Source organism: Macaca mulatta, chromosome 6 (assembly GCF_049350105.2).
Source record: "Macaca mulatta isolate MMU2019108-1 chromosome 6, T2T-MMU8v2.0, whole genome shotgun sequence".
NCBI lineage: Eukaryota > Metazoa > Chordata > Mammalia > Primates > Cercopithecidae > Macaca > Macaca mulatta.
This window is the reverse complement of record NC_133411.1, coordinates 32,819,533-32,843,711: the sequence shown is the minus strand read 5'-3', so window position 1 is coordinate 32,843,711 and position 24,179 is coordinate 32,819,533. Positions and strand designations below refer to the sequence as shown.

The window sequence follows — 24,179 nt, the reverse complement described above, 5'->3', positions numbered from 1 at the left end:
TTTTCTTAGCCCTTTATTTGCATTCATTATGAATTTGAACTTTTTGGGTACACATGACCTCTGTTTTTTTGTAACTCCATGACCGTTATTCTGGATGTGTGAGGCGGGGGTCGGGGACAAGCCTATCAGGTGCATATGTGTAATCTGAATTAACAAAACATCCTCAGAAGATTCTCACACAGTTTATAATTGAATTAGAAAAATATATTAATATAAGTGAGACTTTACTTTTTAAAAAATTTCTCATTTTATTTGTATACTGAGAAGGGCTAAGTTGACATTAAGGAATCCTAATGGCATTATTGTCTATTTCATTTCCGTCTGAAACTAGTGATCAGTGGCTAAACTTTTCAGAAAACTATATGGTCTTAGTATAGTTTTAACAGACATTTTTAAAGACACTTGACAAGAACAAGTTGAACCTTCAGTTAATATATATTTTGCCAATTTACAGTAATTTAATTTTGGTTTATTTTTCAGAATTTTTGTGTGAAAGGGCTTGAACTCTTTTCACTGTTCCTATTCAGAGATATTTTGGAATTGTATGACTGGAATCTTAAAGGTGAGTAATAGGATTTAAAGAAGAGAGTAATGCTTATAGAAGAATGCTATGGTATATGTGAAAACTCTTATAAAAATTGTAGGGAGATAGTTGAAATTTCTCTTACTTTTTAAAAAGTAAGAAATTTCTCTTACTTTTTAAAATAGAGAAAAGTGTTATTCACAGGAATGCTTGTTATCATTTGACATGAATAAGTTTCTATGGATTTTACTTTATACAGTTTGACAGTGCTTATTATTAGCTGGTAGCAGCTTAAAGATGATACCAGTTATTATGTGTAACTACCTCGATATATGTGTACCTGGGAAATTACCATTAGTTAATATTTTAAATCTAGTAAACTTTGCTGCAATGAATCTTCTAAGATGGAAGTTTATTTAAATGCAAAACTTTGGTTAGTCATTAAAACACACACACACAGGCTGGGCGCGGTGGCTCAAGCCTGTAATCCCAGCACTTTGGGAGGCCGAGACCGGCGGATCACGAGGTCAGGAGATCGAGACCATCCTGGCTAACACGGTGAAACCCCGTCTCTACTAAAAAATACAAAAAACTAGCTGGGCGAGGTGGCGGGCGCCTGTAGTCCCAGTTACTTGGGAGGCTGAGGCAGGAGAATGGCGTAAACCCGGGAGGCGGAGCTTGCAGTGAGCTGAGATCCGGCCACTGCACTCTAGCCCGGGCGACAGAGCGAGACTCCGTCTCAAAAAAAAAAAAAAAAAACCACACACACACACACACACACACACACACACACACACACAGATGCACACATGCAGATACTTAGAGTGAACTAGATTAATTCAAAGACTTGATGCTTGGTTCTTGGATAGTAGCTTACTCTTTTGGAAGTATCTGTATTCTAACAAACAGTTACTTATTTATTGATGAATGGCTTTTCAAACTGATAGCATTTCTCAACATTTTTTAGTGTAGTGATTAAAATGGGAAAGAATGAACACATAGTCACATTATATCATGTAATAATTCAATTAGTCTTGATAACTTTGAATTTTAAAAATAATTTTACTATATATATTTGCGCTTGGGGCTTTCATCCTCTTCTTGCCTTCGCGTAGTCTCCTCATTGCAGTCGTCCTTGGGTACTTGTGGCAGTTACCAATGATTGATTTAGCCACTGAGGAGGAGTGGCAGGAGGTGGTGGTATTTTTTATGCCTTTATTTCTGGTGGTAGTTTTTGTGGTTATCATAAATCTTAGAAATTAAGTTGCAGTGCTTGTTTTTTAAGACTGTTTGAGTTTTCTTTTCTTTTTTTTTTTTCTCTCATTTGTTTGCTTCAGGTCCTTTGTTTGAAGACAGTCCTCCCTGCTGCCCAAGATTTCATTTCATGCCACGTTTTGTAAGATTTCTTCCAGGTAAATCTTCTGGCTTGTCAGTGACCTGGTGAGATAGTGCATCTGAAAATAAGCTTGCCGTTTTCCTTTCAATCTTCAGGGACAACTTTCCCACCTTAGGTACTGTTAATTATCTACTTCTCAGGTTAGGCATGGAAATGTAAAATATACATGTGGATTTATGTCCCTGCATAAATTATGGTAGCCCAAATTAGATGAACAATGGAAGAACAGATTTATAAATTTTAGAAATCTACTTGACAAAACATCATGCAGATGTGTTAATGTGGAAAAATGATTGTGGCTTAAAAAATGTATATGGCTAATTGGAAAACAATAACATTTTAAATGTAATATGATTATAACTGTGCCGCAAAAAATACTGTAATAATAGTTGCATTAAGGTAGTAGGATTATAGTGATTTTTTTCCTGTCTTTTGACATGTGTTTGAATTCATTTTGCAGTGAAAAAAAGATATAAAATAATTTTTTCTCCCAATAAAATATATAAGGAAATATATGACAGTTTTTAAAAGCAATATTTTAACTTTTCTAATTTTTTAAAAAGAATCCAACTGTAATGTTTGGCATTATATTTGGTATTTTTAAAAATGCTTAGAGTCAGTTTAGTGACATGTACCTATAGTCTCAGCTATTTGGGAGGCTGAGAAGGAAGGATCACTTTAGCCCAGTGGGGGTTTGAGACCAGCATGAGCAACATGGCGAGGCCTTGTCTCTAAAATTAAAAAAAAAAAAAAATATATATATATATATATATATATATTTAATGAAATCTTTTGGTTGCCTTTTTGATTGCAAAATCTTTCTCCTTGAGGCTTCTGCCACCCTATTCCCACTCCTTCTTTATTTATTTCCTAGTCAATTACCTGCTTTATCAAGTGCTGTGAAACCTGGCTTACGGTTTCCTCTCTCTACAAGGTTCTGTTACCAGCCTGGTTAACTTCACTTATGATTCTACCCTGAGCTATATAATTATTTGACTTTTTCTACTGTAATGATTGTCACCACTCAGTTGCTTAATCTTAAGATAAAAACTTTGGACCATGCCACCACCCTACGTTAATTTCTCCCTAGAATTTGACTCCAGTGTCTCACTTTCTGGTGACATCCTTCAGTCTAGCCTCTCGTGTCCCTATTGCCTTTTGCTTCTACTTGGATCTTCCATCTTCTCCTTATGTACGGCTACTTTCCTTTGCCTTCCCCACCAGGTCCTGTGCTCTGACATTTATCCTGTCAGTCCTAGCTGTCTCAGCTGCTTATATGGCCACCATCTCCAAGTTAATGTCATCAATCCAACTGCTTGCCTTTTCTTCTGTGTGTGGGCCGCTCAGTAGTACTGGAGAATAAAACATAGCTGCTGCTATAAATCTGCGGTCTATAATCTTGGTTGGGGAGGTTTTCTTTGTGTAACCTTTCCACCCAGTATCAGCAGTTAAAGAATTTCAATCCTGTGTTCATGCTGTCCTCCTTATGCCTCTTGTCCTCCCATGGGCAGGAGCCCCTGTCTCCCTCGGTCAGGAACCCTTGTCTCCCTCGGTCAGGAGCCCTTGTCTCCCTCATGCCTGAGAGCCCTGCAGTGAGCCTGTCGGAGTCTGGCTTTCTCCAGTGCCCTTGTCCATTCACAACCAAGTTTTGCTTCAGTGCCAGACCCCCTCTAACTGTCCCTAGCCCACTGCAGCTGCCGATGCCAAAGGCAGCCTCCTGCAGACCAAGTACAGAGGACGTGCCTCAGTGTTAGTCTCTTCCTTGCTCTGGTGCCTGGGTGCTCCTTACTTTCCTCCTGTCTCTTTGACTCCTCTTGTGTGGCTTTAGTTTCTTGTTTACTCTGTCTGGTTTAGATTTTTGTCAAGATTTTTTCCTGATACTGTTTCCTCAGTCCAGACAGTCAAAATGGCTTAGTTTATTTTAGGTTAGCATTACTCAGATTTTTAGTATTACTCTTCATGTTTATTTTGTTTAGAAATGCATTCAAAAGCTTTTCTTCTCTTTATATCTGGTTTTGTTTTATTGAGATGCCCTTTCTTCTCTTCTGGTGAATGAATCTTTTGATTTTAGACTGGAGCTTCAGCAGTAAACTTATTAGAAAATGGTGTTAGAGTGAATTTGCTGAAAAGCCTTTTCCTTTCTATATCTACTTTCCTCTAGGCATTTTATGACCAAACAGATGTCTGAGAGAAAGTGGGCAGTTTTAAAATCTCCTTAAAGAAAAATCTGATGTTGGATATTTACTTTGTGGGATTTCAACTCTCACATAACTATGTAGGGATAACATTTAGGTTGTCATAAAGAAAAAGGTCTATTGATTTGTTTTTAAACAGAGTTTACCTTTTCATTAGACTCCCCTTTGAAAATATGCATATTAGGAAGACCCTGAAGGATACTGAAAAATATCTAATATATAAAATGCATTTTGGTATTAGATAGGAAATTATGGTTGATTTGTTTTTCATAATGTGACCTTGTTAAAGATCTTTTAGAAAATGGTGAATTAAAAACAAAAGACATTTTGATATATATGTTTTCATTTTTTTCTGTGCATAAGGGTATTTTTTACGTAGTTGTCATCTACTAGATACGATTTGCATCTATTTTTTAATAATTCATTGAGCAGATGGATATTTTTAAATATCGTGATATATAGTGCCAAATTTCTTGTCAAAAGAATAACATCAGTTTGTGCTGCCATGAAAAATGCATTATTATTCATTTTTAGCATTTTAGGCTTGCTCATCTTTCTTCTCTTCTTTCTTTCTTTTAAAAAATTTCAGTGGTGAGTTACATGAGGCTGAAGAGTAAACATTTGTCTGTCTTGTTGTATCCCTAGTCCTAACATACTTTATGGCACGTAGCAGGGACTCAGTAAATACTTGCTTACTGATTTTATTTAATTGGTCATAATAATGCCTTATCTAAATATTCATGTTTTTGGTTACTAGTGATTGTGCTTTTCAAGTAGTCTCTGGTATTATCTCTCATTTTTATAAAGTAAACTTTTGATTTAACTGTAACATAAATCCTGAAAAGTGCATGTATCATGAATATAGGACCTTAATGAGTTTTTACGAAGTGAATATGACCATCCACCCAGCACCCAGATCAAGATTAGTAGCTTCCGAGAACCCCCTTAGGACCCCTTTCCAGTCGCTGCCGAGACCCTCAAGGGTAACCGCTATTCTGACTTGAAACACCATGTATTAGTTTTACCTGTTTTCGAACTATGAAAACTAGAATTTTATATTCTCTTTTGCTTCCATCTTTTGTTTAATGTTTTTCAGAATCATATCCTGTTGCACTTAACTGTAGTTGGCTCATTCTCACTACTATGTAGTATTACATGGGATGACTAAATTAAAATAAACCTATCTATGATTAATGGACATTTGGGTATTTTCAGTATATATATATATATGTGTGTATGTATATATTCATGACATTTATATTCATGTTATATGTTCCTATATATGTACATATATTCACTATATATCTGAATCTGTATATTTGAATAGCATATGTACGTTCACCAAAGACCTGTACATATCATTTAGTGAGCACATATATATATTTTTCTGTTACATATATACCATACCAAGTGGAATTCTGGGTGTGTGTATATTAAGCTTTGTAGACACTTTCAGTTCTCCAAAGTGACTGGGCTGTTTTACCTTCTTATTCACAGTGTATGAAAATTCAAGTTATTTCACATTCTCACCACTTGGCATTTATTTTTTTCTTTGTCAATTTAGCCATTCTGATGTGTGTTCAGAAGTATCACATTATGATTTTAATTTGCATTCTCCTAATGACTAATACAATGGAGTACCATTTCATATACTTATTGGGTACCTAGAGAGTGTTTTTTTTTAAAGTGTCCATTCAAGTCTTTTGCCCGTTTTTCTATTGGGCAATATCAGCCTTTTTCCCATTGTTTTTTTTTTTTTTTAAATTTCAGGAATTTTTTTTTTCTTTTTTATTATACTTTAAGTTCTAGGGTACATGTTTGTTACATACGTATACATGTGCAGGTTTGTTACATATGTATACATGTGCCATGTTAGTGTGCTGCACCCATTAACTCGTCATTTACATTAGGTATATCTCCTAATGCTATCCCTCCGCCCTCCCCCCACCCCACAACAGGCCCCGGTGTGTGATGTTCCCCTTCCTGTGACCAAGTGATCTCATTGTTCAGTTCCCACCTATGAGTGAGAACATGTGGTGTTTGGTTTTCTGTTCTTGCGATAGTTTGCGCAGAATGATGGTTTCCAGCTGCATCCATGTCCCTACGAAGGACAGAAACTCATCCTTTTTTATGGCTGCATAGTATTCCATGGTGTGTATGTGCCACATTTTCTCAATCCAGTCTGTCATTGATGGACATTTGGGTTGGTTCCAAGTCTTTCCTATTGTGAATAGTGCCGCAGTAAACATATGTGTGCATGTGTCTTTATAGCAGCATGATTTATAATCCTTTGGGTATATACCCAGTAATGGGATGGCTGGGTCAAATGGCATTTCTAGTTCTAGATCCTTGAGGAATCGCCACACTGTCTTCCAAAATGGTTGAACTAGTTTACAATCCCACCAACAGTGTAAAAGTGTTCTATTTCTCCACACACTCTCCAGCACCTGTTGTTTCCTGACTTTTTAATGATGGCCATTCTAAGTGGTATGAGGTGATATCTCATTGTGGTTTTGATTTGCATTTCTCTGATGGCTAGTGATGATGAGCATTTTTTCATGTGTCTGTTGGCTGCATAAATGTCTTCTTTTGAGAAGTGTCTGTTCATGTCCTTTGCCCACTTTTTGATGGGATTGTTTTGTTCTTGTAAATTTGTTTGAGTTATTTGTAGGTTCTGGATATTAGCCCTTTGTCAGATGAGTAGATTGCAAAAATTTTTTCCCATTCTGAGGTTTCCTGTTCACTCTGATGGTAGTTTCTTTTGCTGTGCAGAAGCTCTTTAGTTTAATTAGATCCCATTTGTCAATTTTGGCTTTTGTTATCATTGCTTTTGGTGTTTTAGAAATGAAGTCCTTGCCCATGCCTATATCCTGAATGGTATTGCCTAGGTTTTCTTCTAGGGTTTTTATGGTTTTAGGTCTAACATTTAAGTCTGTAATCCATCTTGAATTAATTTTTGTATAAGGTGTAAGAAAGGGATCCAGTTTCAGCTTTCTACATATGGCTAGCCAATTTCCCCAGCACCATTTATTAAATAGGGAATCCTTTCCCCTTTTCTTGTTTTTGTCAGGTTTGTCAAAGATCAGATGGCTGTAGATGTGTGGTATTATTTCTGAGGTCTCTGTTCTGTTCCATTGGTCTATATCTCTGTTTTGGTACCAGTACCATGCTGTTTTGGTTACTGTAGCCTTGTAGTATAGTTTGAAGTCAGGTAGCATGATGCCTCCAGCTTTGTTCTTTTGGCTTAGGACTGTCTTGGCAATGTGGGCTCTTTTTTGGTTCCATATGAACTTTAAAGTAGTTTTTTTTTTTTTAGGTTTTTAGAAATATATACTGTATATGAGTTCTTTGACAGATACATATATATATATGTATATATATATAGCCAATACCTTCTCTGCAGATTGCTTTTTGATCTTCTTAATGATGATTTTTGATGAATAGACATTCTTAATTTTTATGTAGTCCAATTTATAGATACATATTCCTTTATGATTAGAGCTTTTTGTGTCATATTTATGAAATTTTCGCTTACGCTAAAGTCAAGATACTCACTTATATTTCTTCACTTTTAGAACTGTAATCAGTCTTGAATTTGTTTTCACAGTTGGTATGAGATATGGGTCAAAACTCAGTATTTTCAATGTGGGTATCCAATTGACCCAGCACCATTTATTGAAAAGAACAATTTCTTTCTTTAGAAAATGGAAGTGTTGCTTTTGCTTTTGATTGAATTGACTCTGTCTGTGTGTATGTGTGTGTATACAAACAGTACAAAAGTATGTAAAGTAAAAACAGTGAACACTTCTTTCTGAACATGTGAAAATGAGTAAATGCTGTAAATGGCTTGATTTGTATTGTTTTAACTGCTGTGAGGAGAATTATGCTTTTTTTCTTCAAGTGGAATACTAAATATGTTACACAACTTCCTTTTTTTTTTTTTAACTCAGATACTTCAGGCATTCTCTGTACTGTAAATGCTTTGCTTCATTCTTTGATACATACTTAGCATTTTATAGTATGGATAGACATTAATTTGTTCATAATTCCTATGGTGACGAATATTTTGGGGTTCTCCATTTTTTCCCCATTTCATATAAATGCTTCAGAAATAGTCTATGTCTATCCTGTTACATTTGTTTGTTTCTGTAAGGTAGAGTTCTAGAAGTGAAATTACATGTTAAGGTAGTATGCACATTTTAAATTAAGAATGATGTTGGCCAAGTTTTCTCTAGAAAGGACATACCAATTTGTAATTCTGACCAACAGTGTTCTTTCTGACCAACAGAAAGTACTCTTTTTCTATACACTTGCCAATACTGGATGTTATGAGTCTTTTTTTTTGAGACAGAGTCTGACTCTTGTTTCCCAGGGTGGAGTGCAGTGGTGCCATCTCGGTTCACTGCAACCTCTGCCTCCCAGGTTCAAGCGATTCTCTTGCCTCAGCCTCCCAAGTTGCTGAGATTACAGGGACCTGCCACCATGCCTGGCTAATTTTTGCATTTTTAGTAAAGACAGGGTTTTGCCATGTTGGCCAGGCTGGTCTTGAACTCCTGACCTCAGGTCTGCCCGCCTTGGCCTCCTGAAGTGCTGGGATTAAAGGCATGAGCCATTATACCTGGCCAGGATGTTACTAGTCTTTTACAGTTTAGTCCAAGCTTGTCCAACCTGCAACCCAGGGGCCACGTATGGCCCAGGACGGCTTTGAATATGGCCCATCACAAATTCATGAACTTTCTTAAAACATTATGAGTTTTTTTGCGATTTTTTTTTAATCTCATCAGCTGTCGTTAGTGTATTTTATGTGTGACCCAAGACAATTCTTCCATTGTGGCCCAGGGAAGCTGAAAGATTGGACATTCCTGGTTTAGTCCATCTGATAAGCAAAAAGTCTGATGTTACTATTTGCATGTTTCTTGAACTTCTTTGAGAATGAGTAGCTTTCCACATTTTTCAGGTATTTTGTGGTCTTCTTATTCTTACTTGCTTTTTATTTATGTCTGTTTGTTATAATATCTAACTGAAAATTCGAGTTTTATAAGTCATCATCATATTTCTCTATTTCTTCAGTTTATCCATTTTGAAGATAGCTGTCCCAGTTGCTTTAAGCAATTTTAACTCAAAAGTAAGCTTGATAGTTTAAACCAAGGATTATTCAGTGCTGACCAGTTTACCAGAAACCAAATCATAGAGCAATCAGTTTATTGAGATTTAAAAATTTTTCTCAAAGTTTTGTTTCTTTCCTATCCAACTCTCTACCTTTGGCCGCAAAATAGTTGATATGAACTAGACTGAGTATAAGGTTTTATTCTGAGTGTAACTGGGGCAAAAGTAGGTCATAATTCAAGATAGTGAGATCACGCTTAGGGGAAAGCCTACTCATTGCTTATATTACTGCCCTAGTAAAGCATTGCAAATCCTGAATCAGTTTTGCAAATTGACCGTCTAGAAAATTGATTCTTTGAAATTGCCCCATTTGGAGCAGTAGTTCTCAGGTGTGTCTGGCAGGGGGCCGGGAGGTGGGAGAGTATTGCAAAATTTCCAGGAGGCAAGTGTAGTTTGCAAAACCATCTATTAGTACCACAACTTAATATACGTTTGGAAAATTTAGAAAAGACCTGTTAATACATGTTTTAGAAAATAAGATTATTAGGATGTCTCGGCGGGAATATCCAGAAGACACAGAAATGCAGTCATACAGTTACTGTCAGTGTAGAGAAAGGGGATAATATTTTTGTATTTCTTAAAGTTGAGTACTATATAGTTGAGAAATACTCTTATAAGCAGCCATATACTTAATACAGATTCCCTAACAAATTATCCCCCTCCCCAAATAACCATATAAATAATCAAGCAATATAAACTGAGAGAATTGGGTCTCTAAGAAACAGTTTATAAAGTCTGTCAGTTCATTAATGACTGTCCAGATTCATTCCCTGAAACACAAACTCCAGTTCTTCCCGAATAATGAGCTGTTGTCACGGTTCCAGTCCCAGAGTTGGCGGAATTCCTGCTAACCTTAGCTTACCCGCTCTCATTTCTCATTTATATCATGTCCTATTTATTTCAGCCAACAAGATAAAAATTACTTCCTAGCCCTCAGTGACATGGCTCCATAAATCCCCAACATAAACAAGTGGCAAAGCAGACAAACCAAAAGAGCCAATTCATTAACATTAGTGAATTCATGGCAGCCTGAGTGCAAGTGGCCAAGTTATTAGTCTGCTTTAGAAAGTCATTCCACAAATGTTTATGGAGTGTCTTTTTGCCAGGCTGAGTGTGAGAGATACAGCTTATGCCCTGCGGGCTCTGGCAGGAGTCTCTAATTTATGGATCTCCTCCTACTTTTCCATGGAAATTGAACCCCAAAACCAGACAGGGAGCAGAGTCTCAGTCCCCCTTCCTTGAGATACCTTTCACCTCAGGTTATCTGCCCTGAGTTTCTACTTTTTTACAGTGGTAAATAAAATCTCTTTTAAGGCTTAGTTGCCATTTAAAATATTTAGCAGATTTCAACATGGATTTGTGGTTTCTCCTTCAGTGTTGTTAACTTTGCACCTGATGTGTGTATGTGTGTATTTTTAATTATGTCTAGTTTCTGTGCTGCTATGTGACTCACTCCTGCCTCATCATTAGCGTTGCACCTAAATAAGAAGATGGATAACTGGCATTCATATAAGCACCTTGTGATCTTCTTTCTTTGTTTCTTTTTTTGATAGGGAGTCTCACTCTGTCACCCAGGCTGGAGTGCAGTGGCACAGTCTCGGCTTACAGCAACCTCTGCCTCCCAGGTTCAAGCGATTCTCCTCCCTCAGCCTCCTGGGTAGCTGGGATTACAGGAGTCCGCCACCATGACTGGCTGATTTTTGTATTTTTAGTAGAGACAGGGTTTTGCCATGTTGGCCAGGCTGCTCTCGAACTCCTGACCTTAGGTGATCCACCCACCTTGGCCTCCCAAAGTGCTGAGATTACAGGCATGAGCCACCCCACCCAGCCAATGGCCTTATTTCTTAATCTAGTTATGCCTTTCCTAAATTGGACAGTATCTATGCTAATCATTTTCTACAGAATTGAAGCCTTTAAGGGAGTCTTGGTTTGTAGTCTTAAGTATTCCTCTCTCCCACTAGCTCTTTTAAAAGTCTTTTCACATTAAATTTGCTGTCCCCAGTCCATTTCCCTTTTATCTGAAGTGCCATGGAGTCAGGCAACTGTAAATGCATGCGTGGAGATTCTAGTGCTGTTTTATATACCTGGACCTGTGTATATTTACTCCCTCCATCATGCTTCTCTCCCCCCATGAAAATATGAATCTTTTTTCTAATCCTTACACAAAGCAACATTCTGCTCCTTCTTACGGTATTTTAGACCCCTATTGTGTCCTTAAAGTCCCTGGTACTCTTCAGTAATCTCACCAAGTATAGGCATTATAAGCCAAAAACTATTTTCCTCTTTCCTTAGTTCCTTGTGAACCTAGTTAGTGTGGTGATTCTTTCCAAGGTTCTCTAGGTTTCTTTTATTCCTGCTGTTCGGTGTGTATGCACGTGAAGTGTATAGGCAACGCATTCTGGCATTAGAATTTTCTCATCCACCTGTTCACCTCAGTCCCCTTAGAAGATTAGCGATTATCATGGACTCAGACTGAGAGACGGGTATTAGGGGTTTGCTGGGCTCCTTAGCAAAGAGAGGAACATTACTGATTGAGGAACACATGTCACATGCAGGTGGATTGGAATATGTTTGTATTATTTTATTTTATGTTTTGAGACAGGATCTTACTTTGTTCTCCAGGTTGGAGTGAAGTGGCACAGTCACGGCTCACTGCAGTCTCAACCTTCAGGACTCAGGTGATCTTCCCACCTCAGCCTCCTGAACAGATGGGACCACCGGCCCTTGCCACCATGCTGGCTAATTTTTGTATTTTTTGTAGAGAGAGGTTTTGCCATGTTGCCCAGGCTGGCCTTGAACTCCTGAGCTTAGGGCAGTCTGCTTGCCTCAGCCTCCCGAAGTGCTGGGATTACAGGCATGAGCCACCATGCCTAGCTGGAAATGTGTTTTGAGACTGACTCAGAGAAATATGTCCTTATCCATGTTTCTTTGTTTGAACTATACTAACAAAAACACTATAGGCTGGTGGCTTAGACAACAAACACTTATTTCTCACAGCCCTGGAGGCTGGTAGTCTGAGATCAGGGTGTCATCGTGTTGGGTTGTTGGTGAAGGTCCTATTACTGCTTCACAGCCAGCCATCTTCTCATATCCTCACCTGGTGGACAAAAGAGAGAGGAAGCAAGCTCTTTCATGTTCCTTCTTATAAGGTCTCTAATCCCATTTATGAGGGCTTTACCTTCATGACCTAATTACCTCCAAAGGCCCCACCTCCTAATATCATTATACTGGGGGTTAAGATTTTAATATATGGCTGGGTGCCGTGGCTCACACCGTAATCCCAGCACCTTGGGAGGCTGAGGTGGGAGGGTCATTTGATCCCAGGAGTTGGAGAACAGCCTGGGCAACATAATTAGACCCTGTCTCTACAAAAAAATTTTAAAAGTAGCCAGGTATGGTGGGGTTCCAGCTACGCGGGATGCTGAGATGGGAGGATCGCCTGAGCCCAGGAGGTTGAGGCTGTGATGAGCCGTGATTGCATCACTGAACTCCAGCCTGCGTGACAGAGACCCTGAATCAAAAAGAAAGAAAAAAAAGGATTTTAATATATGAAATTTGGGGGAACACAAACATTGAGTCCATAACACTATGCAAGTTTGCTTATTAATGATGACTTTTGTGTTTAAGGCGGTTGCTTTGTAATGAGGCATAAAAAAATGTCACTGCTGTGAATTGGTAGATAGAACATATCGTAATGTGGGTTGATGTATTTTGTGACTTTGTCATTTCTTGGACAATTATTATATATTTTTAGAAGCACAGTGTCTTTAGAACTTTGATTGAGAGAACTTTATTTTCCGAGTGTTATCTACAAAGATTCCTTTAGGAACCATTGTGATCTATCATTATTAGCCTATATGCTTCTTGAGCGCCTAGAGCTTGTGGCATTTTTTTCCCTAATGGTGCTGACATGGGACCACTCAGTGCCTGGCACATATGGTGAAAAACATGCTCCCATCTCAGAGTCAACTCCAGAGCTCTCAATGAGCTGTAAAGCTTTGTAAGATCTGACTTCCCTGCTGCCTCTCTCACATTCTTCTCACTTCACATCATCCACAGTGGCTTCTTAGCAGTTTCTGGGCACAACAGTTCCACTCCACCTTAGGGCATTTGCTCTTTCTTCTCCTCTTCCAGACTGCTGCATGGTAGCCTCCCTTGCTCCTTTCAAGTTTTGCCTACATGAAACCTCTCAGAAGATTCCTTTCCTAACCATCCTTTTAGATACAACTCTAGTTCCTTGCCCTGTTTGATTCTTCTTTATAGCACTCATCTCAACCCAATCTTTTATGTAGCTCTTTTTTATTGTCTCTTTCTACTGCAGTGTAAGCTTCAGGAAGGCAAGGCTTTGACTGTTTCCATCATTCCTGTGTTCTCAGGGCCTAGAACAGTGGCTGTTACGTAAAAGTCACTCAATAAATATTTGTTGAATGAATGAGTATTTGGATGAATGAGTGAATGCATGCCTACATATATAGTGGCCGTAGAACAACAATGTGGTCTAGTTCCAGGGTAACATCTCAGTTGGAGGAACACAGCTCACATAGAGATGTTGTTACCTACTCTCTTTTCTCTCAGACGTGCAGTCTTGTTTAAGTTCTTAGCCCACAGCAATTCGCATTAAAATTGTTTAGTGCCTCAGACTCGAACTGGGTACACTAATTCCTCTGACCAAGGAGGACACTGTCTTTTGTGCCATCCCTTTGCTGCCATCTTGTGTTCTTGGTCCCTTTCTTTTTCCCTGAAGTGTTTGGTCCTGTACTACTGTTAATAGTGTATCTCATGACCTGGGAGAGGGTAACGATTGTCCTCTTCAGGGCTCTTGTCCTTTGTTTGGGTGGGAGTAGGCAAAGAAAAGAGGTATCAAATGGTTGCCCATGTTGGTCCAGAAGTTAAGTCCAAAGAGAAGGCAGAAGCCTCTGACCCCACATTAATGCCCAAATGAAGTGGATGTCTTTGGTTCATTAAGTACTAGATTAATTGGCTTTTTCCAAGGTACTTGAATGATGCCCTTTGTTATTTTTATCCCCTGTACTTGGTGCTATATGCTTCTGTAGGCCTCAGAACACTTGGTATTTTTTCCATGTACTAACCCCATAATGATCTTCCATGATATTAGCACAGGCTCTGTTCATCATGGCAGGTGCAGCACATTAGCACCAAAAAATTAGACCATAATGCAACAATAGCTTATTGAAGACATTCATAAATATCTCACAAAAGCTTAGAATTTCCTTAAGATGGTAACATCACTTCTAAAGAGCTTTCATCTGTTACCTCAGAAAGAATGATAAAATATTTAAGACATAACATGGTTCTGTATATTATAAACTATGGTTCTTTATGTTAGGTGGTTTTAAATTTATTTAGATAGGCACCTTTTTTATATTCATACCTCACAAATGGAGCCTTTTATCATTTATAATGTTGTTGTTGCCAATTTAGTAAATGAGATGCTTTATGAGCACAGTTCATCACTGAAACAAATGGCTTTCATATTATTTGGCACCTGGTTAAACAGTGTAAATTTTACATTACCTTTTTGTACGTGCTCTTTTTCCTCCGTTGTCTTGTTTTTTCCTTATTCAGTTGTTGATTTGCTGTAAGTTGAGTAGCCTTATTTTTCCCCTTCTGTCCACTCCCACCCAAGATGGAGGAAAGGAAGTGCTGTCCATGCACCAGATTCTCCTGTACTTGTTAAGGTGCAGCAAAGCCCTGGTGCCCGAGGAGGAGATTGCCAATATGCTTCAGTGGGAGGAGCTGGAGTGGCAGAAATATGCAGAAGAATGCAAAGGCATGATTGTTACCAACCCTGGGACGGTATGTTCTGGTATTTGTGTATTCAGAGGCTGGAGTACCTTCTTTTCCAGATCTGAATGTTTCATGAAAACAGTAACAGCACATTTTAAAAGTTTTAGGTACTCACTGCTTCTTGTCCTTGGATAATTTTTTCTATAAACACAAATAAGAAAATATTACTAAATTAGGTGAATTACTAAATTTTTTATAATTCTACTGCATTATAAGCTTCAGGAAGGCAAGGCTTTGGCTGTTTCCATCATTGCTGTGTTCTCAGGTCCTAGAACAGTGGCTGTTACATAAAAGGCACTCAATAAATATTTGTTGCATGAATGAATATTTGGATGAATGAGTGAATGCATGCCTGTGTATATAGTGGCCATAGAACAGTAATGTGGTTATTATAAATTATAATAAAAATTTATAAAAATTTTATTATAAATTAATAAAAAATTATAAAATTTTTTATAATTACTAAATTCACCTAATTTAGTAAATTTATTCTACCTGAAGATAGGTACATTTTTAAGGCTTTTGATGCATGTTGCAGATTGCTTTCCAGAAGGGCTGTAAAATTTGTATTCTGGGAGCGTATGAGAGCAACCATATCTTCATGCTGGTTATACTAAGGGAATTTGATGGGGGTGGGGTGGGGCGGGAAACTACTTAGTTCAGTTTTGTATTTATTTTGATTTCTAAATGTTTATTGCCCATTCATGTTTTCTTTTGATACTTGCCTATTAATATCCTTTGTCTGAACCTTTTTGTAGTATTCTTTTTTATTGATCCTTCACCATAATTATTATAAATATTTTCCATTTCTTTGGGTGCTAATTTTTTTGTTTTAAAATTAGCTTTTAATGTTCAATTTTAGAAGTAAAAAATGTAAATATTGAAAGGAGATAATGAAAAGAAAACTAGTTCTTATATAAAGACATAACATTTTCTTTATATAAGACAATTTTTTTCCTTCTAAAATAGTGTTACTGTTTCATAAAATAGTTACATATTGGCATAAGGATAAAATTTTATAGAAATGGAGAATTAAAATTTTCCATGAAAATAAATGGAATAATCTATTTAACAAAGCTGTTGTTTTCTAAAATGCTGCCAATTGCTTAATAGCTTTGATTCATAAACTAAAAACTCTGGATCAACTTTTTGTAGCATGACAGTAACATCTGCACAAACAAAATGTTGCTATTTGCAAATAAAACATTCTGGCTAGTATGGATTCTTTTAAACAAATCCAGAAAGTAAAGTTGTTTAATAAAAATATGTTTAAACATAAAACTTGTTTAAAACCAAAAATTCATATAATTTTTACTGTTATACTGTTAAGCCACGTAATTATTAACTTTAAAAGAAATATGGAAGTAATAACATTCTCAGAGTAAGACTGTGAATTCTATTTTTATTCTTAAAACAGTTGTATATATTGATATTCCCTCTGTCATTTTTCATGCTGAGTCAGAGGATGGGGTGATGGTGGTGGGAGATGTCCAGTTTCAGCTGGGTGGTTCCACTTAGAGAGTTCCATGTTCTGTGGTAGACACTGCGGGAGCACGATCACCCTGGGCTTCCTTCCATGGTATAGTTACGTTTTCCTGAAATCTAGAAGCAGCTGGAGAGTTTAAAAAAAAAACTTAAGGATACCCTGGCTTAAGGATATACCTACCCTATATGCTCCAGGCAGTGAGGCCTAGTTTTCTGTAGTTAAAAAAAAAATCCTCAAACAGTTTGATTTTCTCGTCGCTTGTTTTTGAGCCAGTGACTTAGATGAAGTTTATGATCACCATGATCATCATTCAACTAATTTGTTGAGGGACTATTATATGAGCCAGGTGCTAGGGACGTTATATATTAGGTTGTTATATACCTAAGGTATATATACCTGAAGGTATATTACAAGTAATGGGAGAAACCGCAACTACTTTTGCACCAAACTAATGTATGATGCTTGCCCAGGTGAAAACCCAAAGACCACTAACATATGAAGGGAGTCTTTGATGAGTGGTTGAGCCTATGGACCCATCAGGAAAGACTCTCATTTTAGGAGAGATCACTGGGATAGGCTTGCCGGGGGTGCTTCCTAAACAGTAAGATCTCTGAGGAATTGAGAAATTGTAGAAATTATTGGCATGATTAACCATTAATACTTGAGATGCTGTAAAGCCAGTATTAAAAACATGAAGTCAGACCTAGTCAGTATGAAAGATTTATATTGGAAGTTTTGGTGTCAGGCTTAGGAATGTGTTGAAGTTAATTATTTTATAGTATTTATCTAAAGATATGCTTAAAGGAGGAAAAAAAAATCTGAGAACTCAGTATTATGAAAATATCCTACTGAGAAGTGTGCAAGTTACTCATACGACAAGGGAGACACCACACTACGTTTCATCCTCTGTAGGACTTGCTTTGAAAGATTGCTTAATGGCAAGAATATTGGAAAATTTATTAAATTTTTCAAGCCATTATGGTCACACTAAATACTTTATTGCTACAGAACTTAAAAGAATTAATCTTCCAAGGAATACTTTTGTCATTAGTGAGAATGTTTTTTATTCTTACACAAAGATGGTATAATAAATGTTATAGGGTATGGCCAAAGTCTAGAATATATTTCATTTCCTGCTCCCCCAACCCCTGCCATAAATTTAGAGATACTATACATATTTTAAATCACTGTTTCCTCTGTTGGTACCATGGCATGGTGTTTAAAAATCACAGAAACATGAATAATTCAGTAGCATTCTATTCCACAGTTCCCCTTCTAAAAATGTATCCTGCTGTTTTGTTGTACAAAATAATGAAAGCAATTCTTTGACCTAGCACATTGCTACTGTTGATGGGCATTTAATTAATTTTATATTAGGTTACATGTGAATAAAATATTTTCGATTTTCAAATTTTGAGAGCAGAGACCAACTTTCAAGAAGCTAGTGAAATTTTGACTATTAAATGACACTTAAAAAGTTTGAGGTTTTTTTTTTTTTTGTGAGACAGAGTCTCACTCTGTTGCCCAGGCTGGAGTGCAATGGCGCAATCGCAGCTCACCACAACCTCAACCTCTGCCTCCTGGGTTCAAGTGCTTCTCCTGCCTCAGCCTCCTGAGTAGCTGGGACTACAGGTGTGCGCCACTATGCCTGACTAATTTTTGTATTTTTAGTAGAGACAGGGTTTCACTGTGTTGGCCAGGCTGGTCTTGAACTCCTGACCTCATGATCCACCTGCCTTGGCCTCCCAAAGGTTTGAGTGTTTTAAGTAATGTGGATGAATTCACCCAAGTTTATCCCCTTTGTCACCTCGTTGAATATTTGTCAGATGGCTGGCTGGTGTCACAGTTGCAGGTAGAGTGACCAGCTTGTCCCAGTTGCTGAGAGATTTCCTGATTTTAGCATTGAAATTCCTCTGTCCCAGAGAAACCAGGCAGCCCCCCAGACTCTAGTTGTTGGGCATTGTTGTGGGACAGAATGAAGATTATTGGCCTCTGTGTGAATCAGTTTTACAGCCTCAGCCTCCAAAGCAACTGAGCCACAGACTCTACGGTGTGCTAGTAAAAATTGAGTCTCTAATTGAGACTGTCCTGAGAGATGATTATAAGGAGGTTGCTGAAACCTATTCTCTGTGATTTTACCATCTTTTCATAAATTTAAGCTTTCAAGATGAAAGCCATTTCACAAATGATCCAGAAGGAATGAGCCATTCACTTCTTCCTTTATTAGACATGAAGAAAAAAATATGAGGCTCTCTGTTAAAATACACAAATGTCCTACATGGACATAAAAAGAGAAGCTTAACTATTTGGCCTTTGCACCACTGTACTATCTAACTTAAAGATGTAGAATTAAAGGAATACATAAGATCCACTGAGAAAAAGTGGGGGAAAAACTTAAATAGAGGCATCTGTCTATGCATCCTGAAATGTGAAATGAAAGCAGAACAGGCTCTGCCTGTGATGTGGAATCCTTCCCCTGTGCCTTCGGAGAGGTTAAGGAAAAGTTATATCTGACTAGGTGTCCTTTTAAAAGTTTAATTTTTAAAGGTTTCTATGTGGACTGCAAAAAAGGACAAAATCATTGTTCATTATGCCAAATGGCATAGGCTCATTTACAGGGATGACATTGTAGTTTTTAGATAGTAGAGCTGCTGTAATTAAAGGGTTTTAAATGACCTTTTCCCTTTGGGGACAAGGCTTTCCTAGAAAAAAGTCCAATTTATTCCTTCCCTACTTAGGTTAAAGTCAATACGTAAAGACTTCTTATGGGAATAAATGGCTTTGATTTTTCTCTCTAGAAACCAAGCTCTGTCCGTATCGATCAACTGGATCGTGAACAGTTCAACCCTGATGTGATTACTTTTCCGATTATCGTCCACTTTGGGATACGCCCTGCACAGTTGAGTTATGCAGGAGACCCACAGTAAGATATTTCTCAGTGTTTGTCTTAGCCAATTTCACCTTCTACTAACAGCTGAATTAGCAGAGAAATACCCTTTAGTGGATGTTTCCTTTTCAAAAATTAAGACCTGAAATGAGCCATGCTTCCAGTTTAGATTACCCAAATGAAACAATTTTGGTAGCTCCTGAAGAATTATTTTCTCCACATATTTGAGTGCAAGAAACTGTTATTCAACAGAATATTTTTGGCAAACTTGATCAACATAAGTCCTTGTATGTTTTTAAACTTTAAGGAACTTTTTCTTTATTCATCCTTATAATAATAATTATTATTTTTTATTTTTTCAGTGCCCTCTAGAGGAAAGTAGCACATATTGGTTCCTAGCACTGCCGAATTTATGCAGAGTTCTCTTTTTGGGGGCATCTTAAGAGTTCAAGATCACATGCAAAGTCAAGGTTGTGTTGGAAGTAGGAGCCGTGACTTCTGACTCTTAGAATTGATGTAACTTTCCACATTTTGATTTTTCCAACTGGCATGTTAGTGTTGTCTGGGAGAAGATTCAGGATGTGTGGGAATGGAGATATTACCATTAGATTCTTTGGGACTGTTTGGATTTCCTACCTTGCTAAATACACAAACAGCTTCCTGACTTAATTTTTTTTTTTAAAAAAAGGATTCATAGTGGGAGAAAAGGGCATGGGAGATTTTCAATTCATAAATACAGTTCTGGCTGACATATATTAGAAGAGGCTAAAGGGTTTTGTTCTTTTTTTTCCCCCTTTGGATAAAAGTATGAAGCAGTGAACCAGGCACTGTGTAAGTACTTCTTTCTTTCCTCCATTCTTTAAAAAAAAAAAAAAAAAAAAAAGTTTTCAAAAAAGGAGAGGCCCAGCTAAGGCCAAGAAAGGAGCAGTTTTAATACGACAGAAAATCTTTGGAAAATCCCTTCTTGTTAGAAAAATGTTAGTAGAATGTGATGAGGCTCTCGTGGACTCTCAGATGGCAGGACTGTGAATTGATAAAGGACTGCATATTCGCTTCATTTCCAGGACGCTTTGACAGTATCCTTTACACTGGTCTAGGTTATAACTTATTTGGCTACAACAAATATGCTTATATTGTCATGGTAAATACAAATTGGTATACACCATTAGTCTTTTACCCTCTCCAGTAGAAAAATAGATATAGCTATGTAGCTTGGGTTTTGGCACAAATGGAGTTCTCTATTCTAATACTCTTCAACTCTTATGTTTGGTATAAGTAGTTCAGCAACTGACAGGCTCCCTATTAAAGAAGGGGTCTGTCAATAAATATCAGAAAGTATATATTTAAATAAAATCTGTTATTTTCAAGAGGTAACAGTGAGAAACAGGATGATTCCATTGGTTGAGGTGTTTTTGTGTCTTTGGAATTCTTTCCAGAGATTCATTCATATAGTCACACCTCATTTCCAACCAAAATAAGTAATAATCAACTTAATCACCAGGTTCCAGTTGACTTTTGTCCATCCCGACTCTCAACCTCAAAGTCATAACCTTCCTTAGAATGACGGCTTTCTGCCATTAAGAATAATCAAAAGAATGTAATGTATGATTTGAAGAGGCCTCTTAAAATAACTGAGTTTGTTGCACTTTAGATTTACCTTCTGTTTACCTGAGATGTTTGCCTGTCCTTTTCCTTAGGTACCAAAAACTGTGGAAGAGTTATGTGAAACTTCGCCACCTCCTAGCAAATAGTCCCAAAGTCAAACAAACTGATAAACAGAAGCTGGCACAGAGGGAGGTCTGTATCAAACTCCATTCCTAGGTGATTAATGATGATGTGGTTCAGGTGTATTTCACGATTGTTGTATCACACTGTACTTCTGGTACAAGATGGAAAAATATGTTTAAAAAAAAAATCATGCTTTACCCTCCTCCCCACATTATTATACCAATTGATTTAAAGAAATCTTTTAGTATTTAAGGGAGCCTTTTAATCCCTGTATTAGTCTGTTTTGCATTCCTCTAAAGGAATACCTGAGACTCGGTAATTTATAAAGAAAAGAGGTTTATTTGGTGCACGTTTCTGTAGGCTATACAAGAAGTGTGGCACCAGCATCTGCTTGGCTTCTGGGTTGTCCTCAGGATGCTTTTAGTCATGGTAGAAGGTGGATGGGGAGCAGGCACATCATATGACAGAAGAGGGAGCAAGAGAGGGAGGAGGGAGGTCCCAGACTCTCTTTAACAAGCAGATCTCACATAACTCATTACCATGGGGAAGGCACCAAGCTATTCATGAGGGATCCACCCATGACGCAAAAACCTCCCACCAGGTCCCATCTCTCACATTGGGTATCATATTTCAATGTGAAATTTGGAGGTGCCAAAACATCCTATCTATATCAGCTCCTAAAATGCCAGTTTCTTAATGGATTATTACCATTGGGAATCAAACATATCTTTTATAGATATTAAAGCTTAAATTTGATGAATCAGCCTTTTATCTTTAATTTGGTTGCACATTATACAACATTGGGCCCTACTCAGATTTCTTGGTCTTAAAGTTGGAAAAGATTGTCTTCCATTGGTCTGCCAGTTTAGCATGGTAAACTTATTTTGTAAGGTTTCATATCCCAAATTCCATATTTCCTTACTAATGGGTAGTAGTATCCCTGTAATCCAGGATAACTTATGTTTTAGTTTTAATTACAAGAAAAAATGGTTTCAGTATCAACATAGATTTTTGTCTCAGAAGTTTTATTCTGCTGGGGTTGTGTAAGAGCAAAGCTTTGAAGGTGGAAAAAGTGTTTGAATTCTGGCATTGTCACTTACTGTGATTTAAGCCAGTCAGCCTGTTTATAAAGGAGGGAACTAAGGTTGAGAGGCTGACTGAAATGTTCCTCCGTTGGTGCACTCAACAAAAAAGGTAGTTCCACGAACTTCTGAAATACGCCGTTTAACGGGCCTCTTGTGGTATTTGACCTGTAAAAGGAACTTAATCAATAGTGGGGGTAGGGGGTGGTTCCTGTTGTTATGAATTCCTATGAGATTTTGATTCAATTACATGCATACAAATATACAATTATTTTTACAATTATTCGAAGGACCGTGAAAGGGAAGAGTTAGTTCCTGATCATGTCTCACAGATGACATTTTGGATCGTAGTCTTTTTTTATATAAAATATGCCCTTACAGCAAGGGTTTTTATAAGGGATTTGCAAGTTAGAAGGCAACTGTTAGAATTATGTGGGTTTCAGGTTAATTTGCTGATTGTGTGGCTGGGCGCGGTGGCTCATGCCTGTAATCCCAGCACTTTGGAAGGCCAAGGTGGGCAGATCACGAGGTCAGGAGATCGACACCATCCTGGCGAACACGGTGAAACCCCGTCTCTACTAAAAATACAAAAAATTAGCTGGGCGTGGTGGTGGGTGCCAGTCCCAGCAACTCGGGAGGCTGAGGCAGGAGAATGGCGTGAACCTGGGAGGTGGAGGTTGCAGTGAGCTGAGATTGCGCCACTGCACATCCAGCCTGGACGAGAGAGCCAGACTTTGTCTCAAAAAAAAAAAGAATTTACTGATTGTCTTTCTTAGATGTAAATACTTAACATGATGCATGATAAAAATTTTACATGCTGATTTCAAATCCCAAACCACATTTTGCTTCCTTTATCAATGAAAGGGCATATTTTTTTCAAAAATACTAGAATGGTAGATTTGGTTTAGATTTTTTCTTATCTAGTTGCCAAGAAAGGCTGGGCTGCATTATACCCCAAGCTCTGAGCATTCTAGCCTCCATTTTAAAGAAACTACTGTAATTTTGTATGAAGAGGTTTGAGTATCTGAATGTAAGGGTAGTAGTAAATGAATCCAACTTATTTTCTAATGCTTGATGTTTGGCTTACTATTGCTATATAGCAGTTGTGTTACTCATAATGAATTGTTTTCTAGGAAGCACTCCAAAAAATACGGCAGAAGAACACAATGAGACGAGAAGTAACAGTGGAGCTAAGTAGCCAAGGATTCTGGAAAACTGGCATCCGTTCTGATGTCTGTCAGGTGGGGACACTTCTGAGGACACAGTTATGCTCATACTTTTCTTCCTTTAACACAAATCTAGTACTGAGGGTTTCTCAATTGAGAATGTTCTGTAGAAAATACTACCTTGAGGCTAAATGGAATACCAACTATAAGTTGTTTTCTATTATTTGGATTTTGTTTTCATTGTCTGTTTTGACGCTGGTATGTGTGTGTATGTTGTGCTTGTAGGTACTGGGGCGGGGAGAAGCTTACTTAGTAGTGTTCAGTTCAGTCTCTTCTCTTTGGATGAAGGTAAGTCTGTCCTTCTCATGCATCTGCTCATGCATCTGCCTGTTTGCAGCACATGTATAGGTGCTTGTACAAAAGAGATAATCCAGCAGCCCTACAAGCAGACTCCTGAAGTGTATGTTTTCTAGACCGATGACTCAAATTTATGTTGCAATTTATATTGCAGAGAACTGAAGGCATTAATGAACAGAATCAGTGTATACTTCATATTTGAACCAAATGATAATATATTTTCTTTGGGTGAACTCAATAGAATAACATTTCTGCTATATGTAACTGACTGACTAATAAGCATTTTTGTTTTTCCTATGGGTGGAATTTATATGTGATTAAAGATCCCCCAAACCAGCACATTCTGTTTTTTCACTTGATTCTTTTGTCACAATTGATATTGGAT

General features: G+C 37.6%; 1 protein-coding gene across 42 annotated transcripts in view; it reads left to right on the top strand.

The window, feature by feature from the left end:
• The window catches only part of DROSHA (drosha ribonuclease III), a 137,029-nt gene that overhangs the window by 47,393 nt on the left and 65,457 nt on the right, over positions 1-24,179 (top strand). For 23 of the 42 annotated variants that reach the window (XR_013418017.1, XR_013418016.1, XR_013418014.1 and 20 more), the window contains 6 exon segments: positions 481-562; positions 1,861-1,935; positions 14,928-15,097; positions 19,373-19,497; positions 21,159-21,258; positions 23,405-23,512. Coding sequence is in view for 36 of the 42 variants with exons in the window: in NM_001261157.1 (NP_001248086.1) it covers positions 481-562; positions 1,861-1,935; positions 14,928-15,097; positions 19,373-19,497; positions 21,159-21,258; positions 23,405-23,512 (660 nt within the window). In the remaining 6 variants the exon portion in view is untranslated. 42 annotated transcript variants of the gene reach the window in all.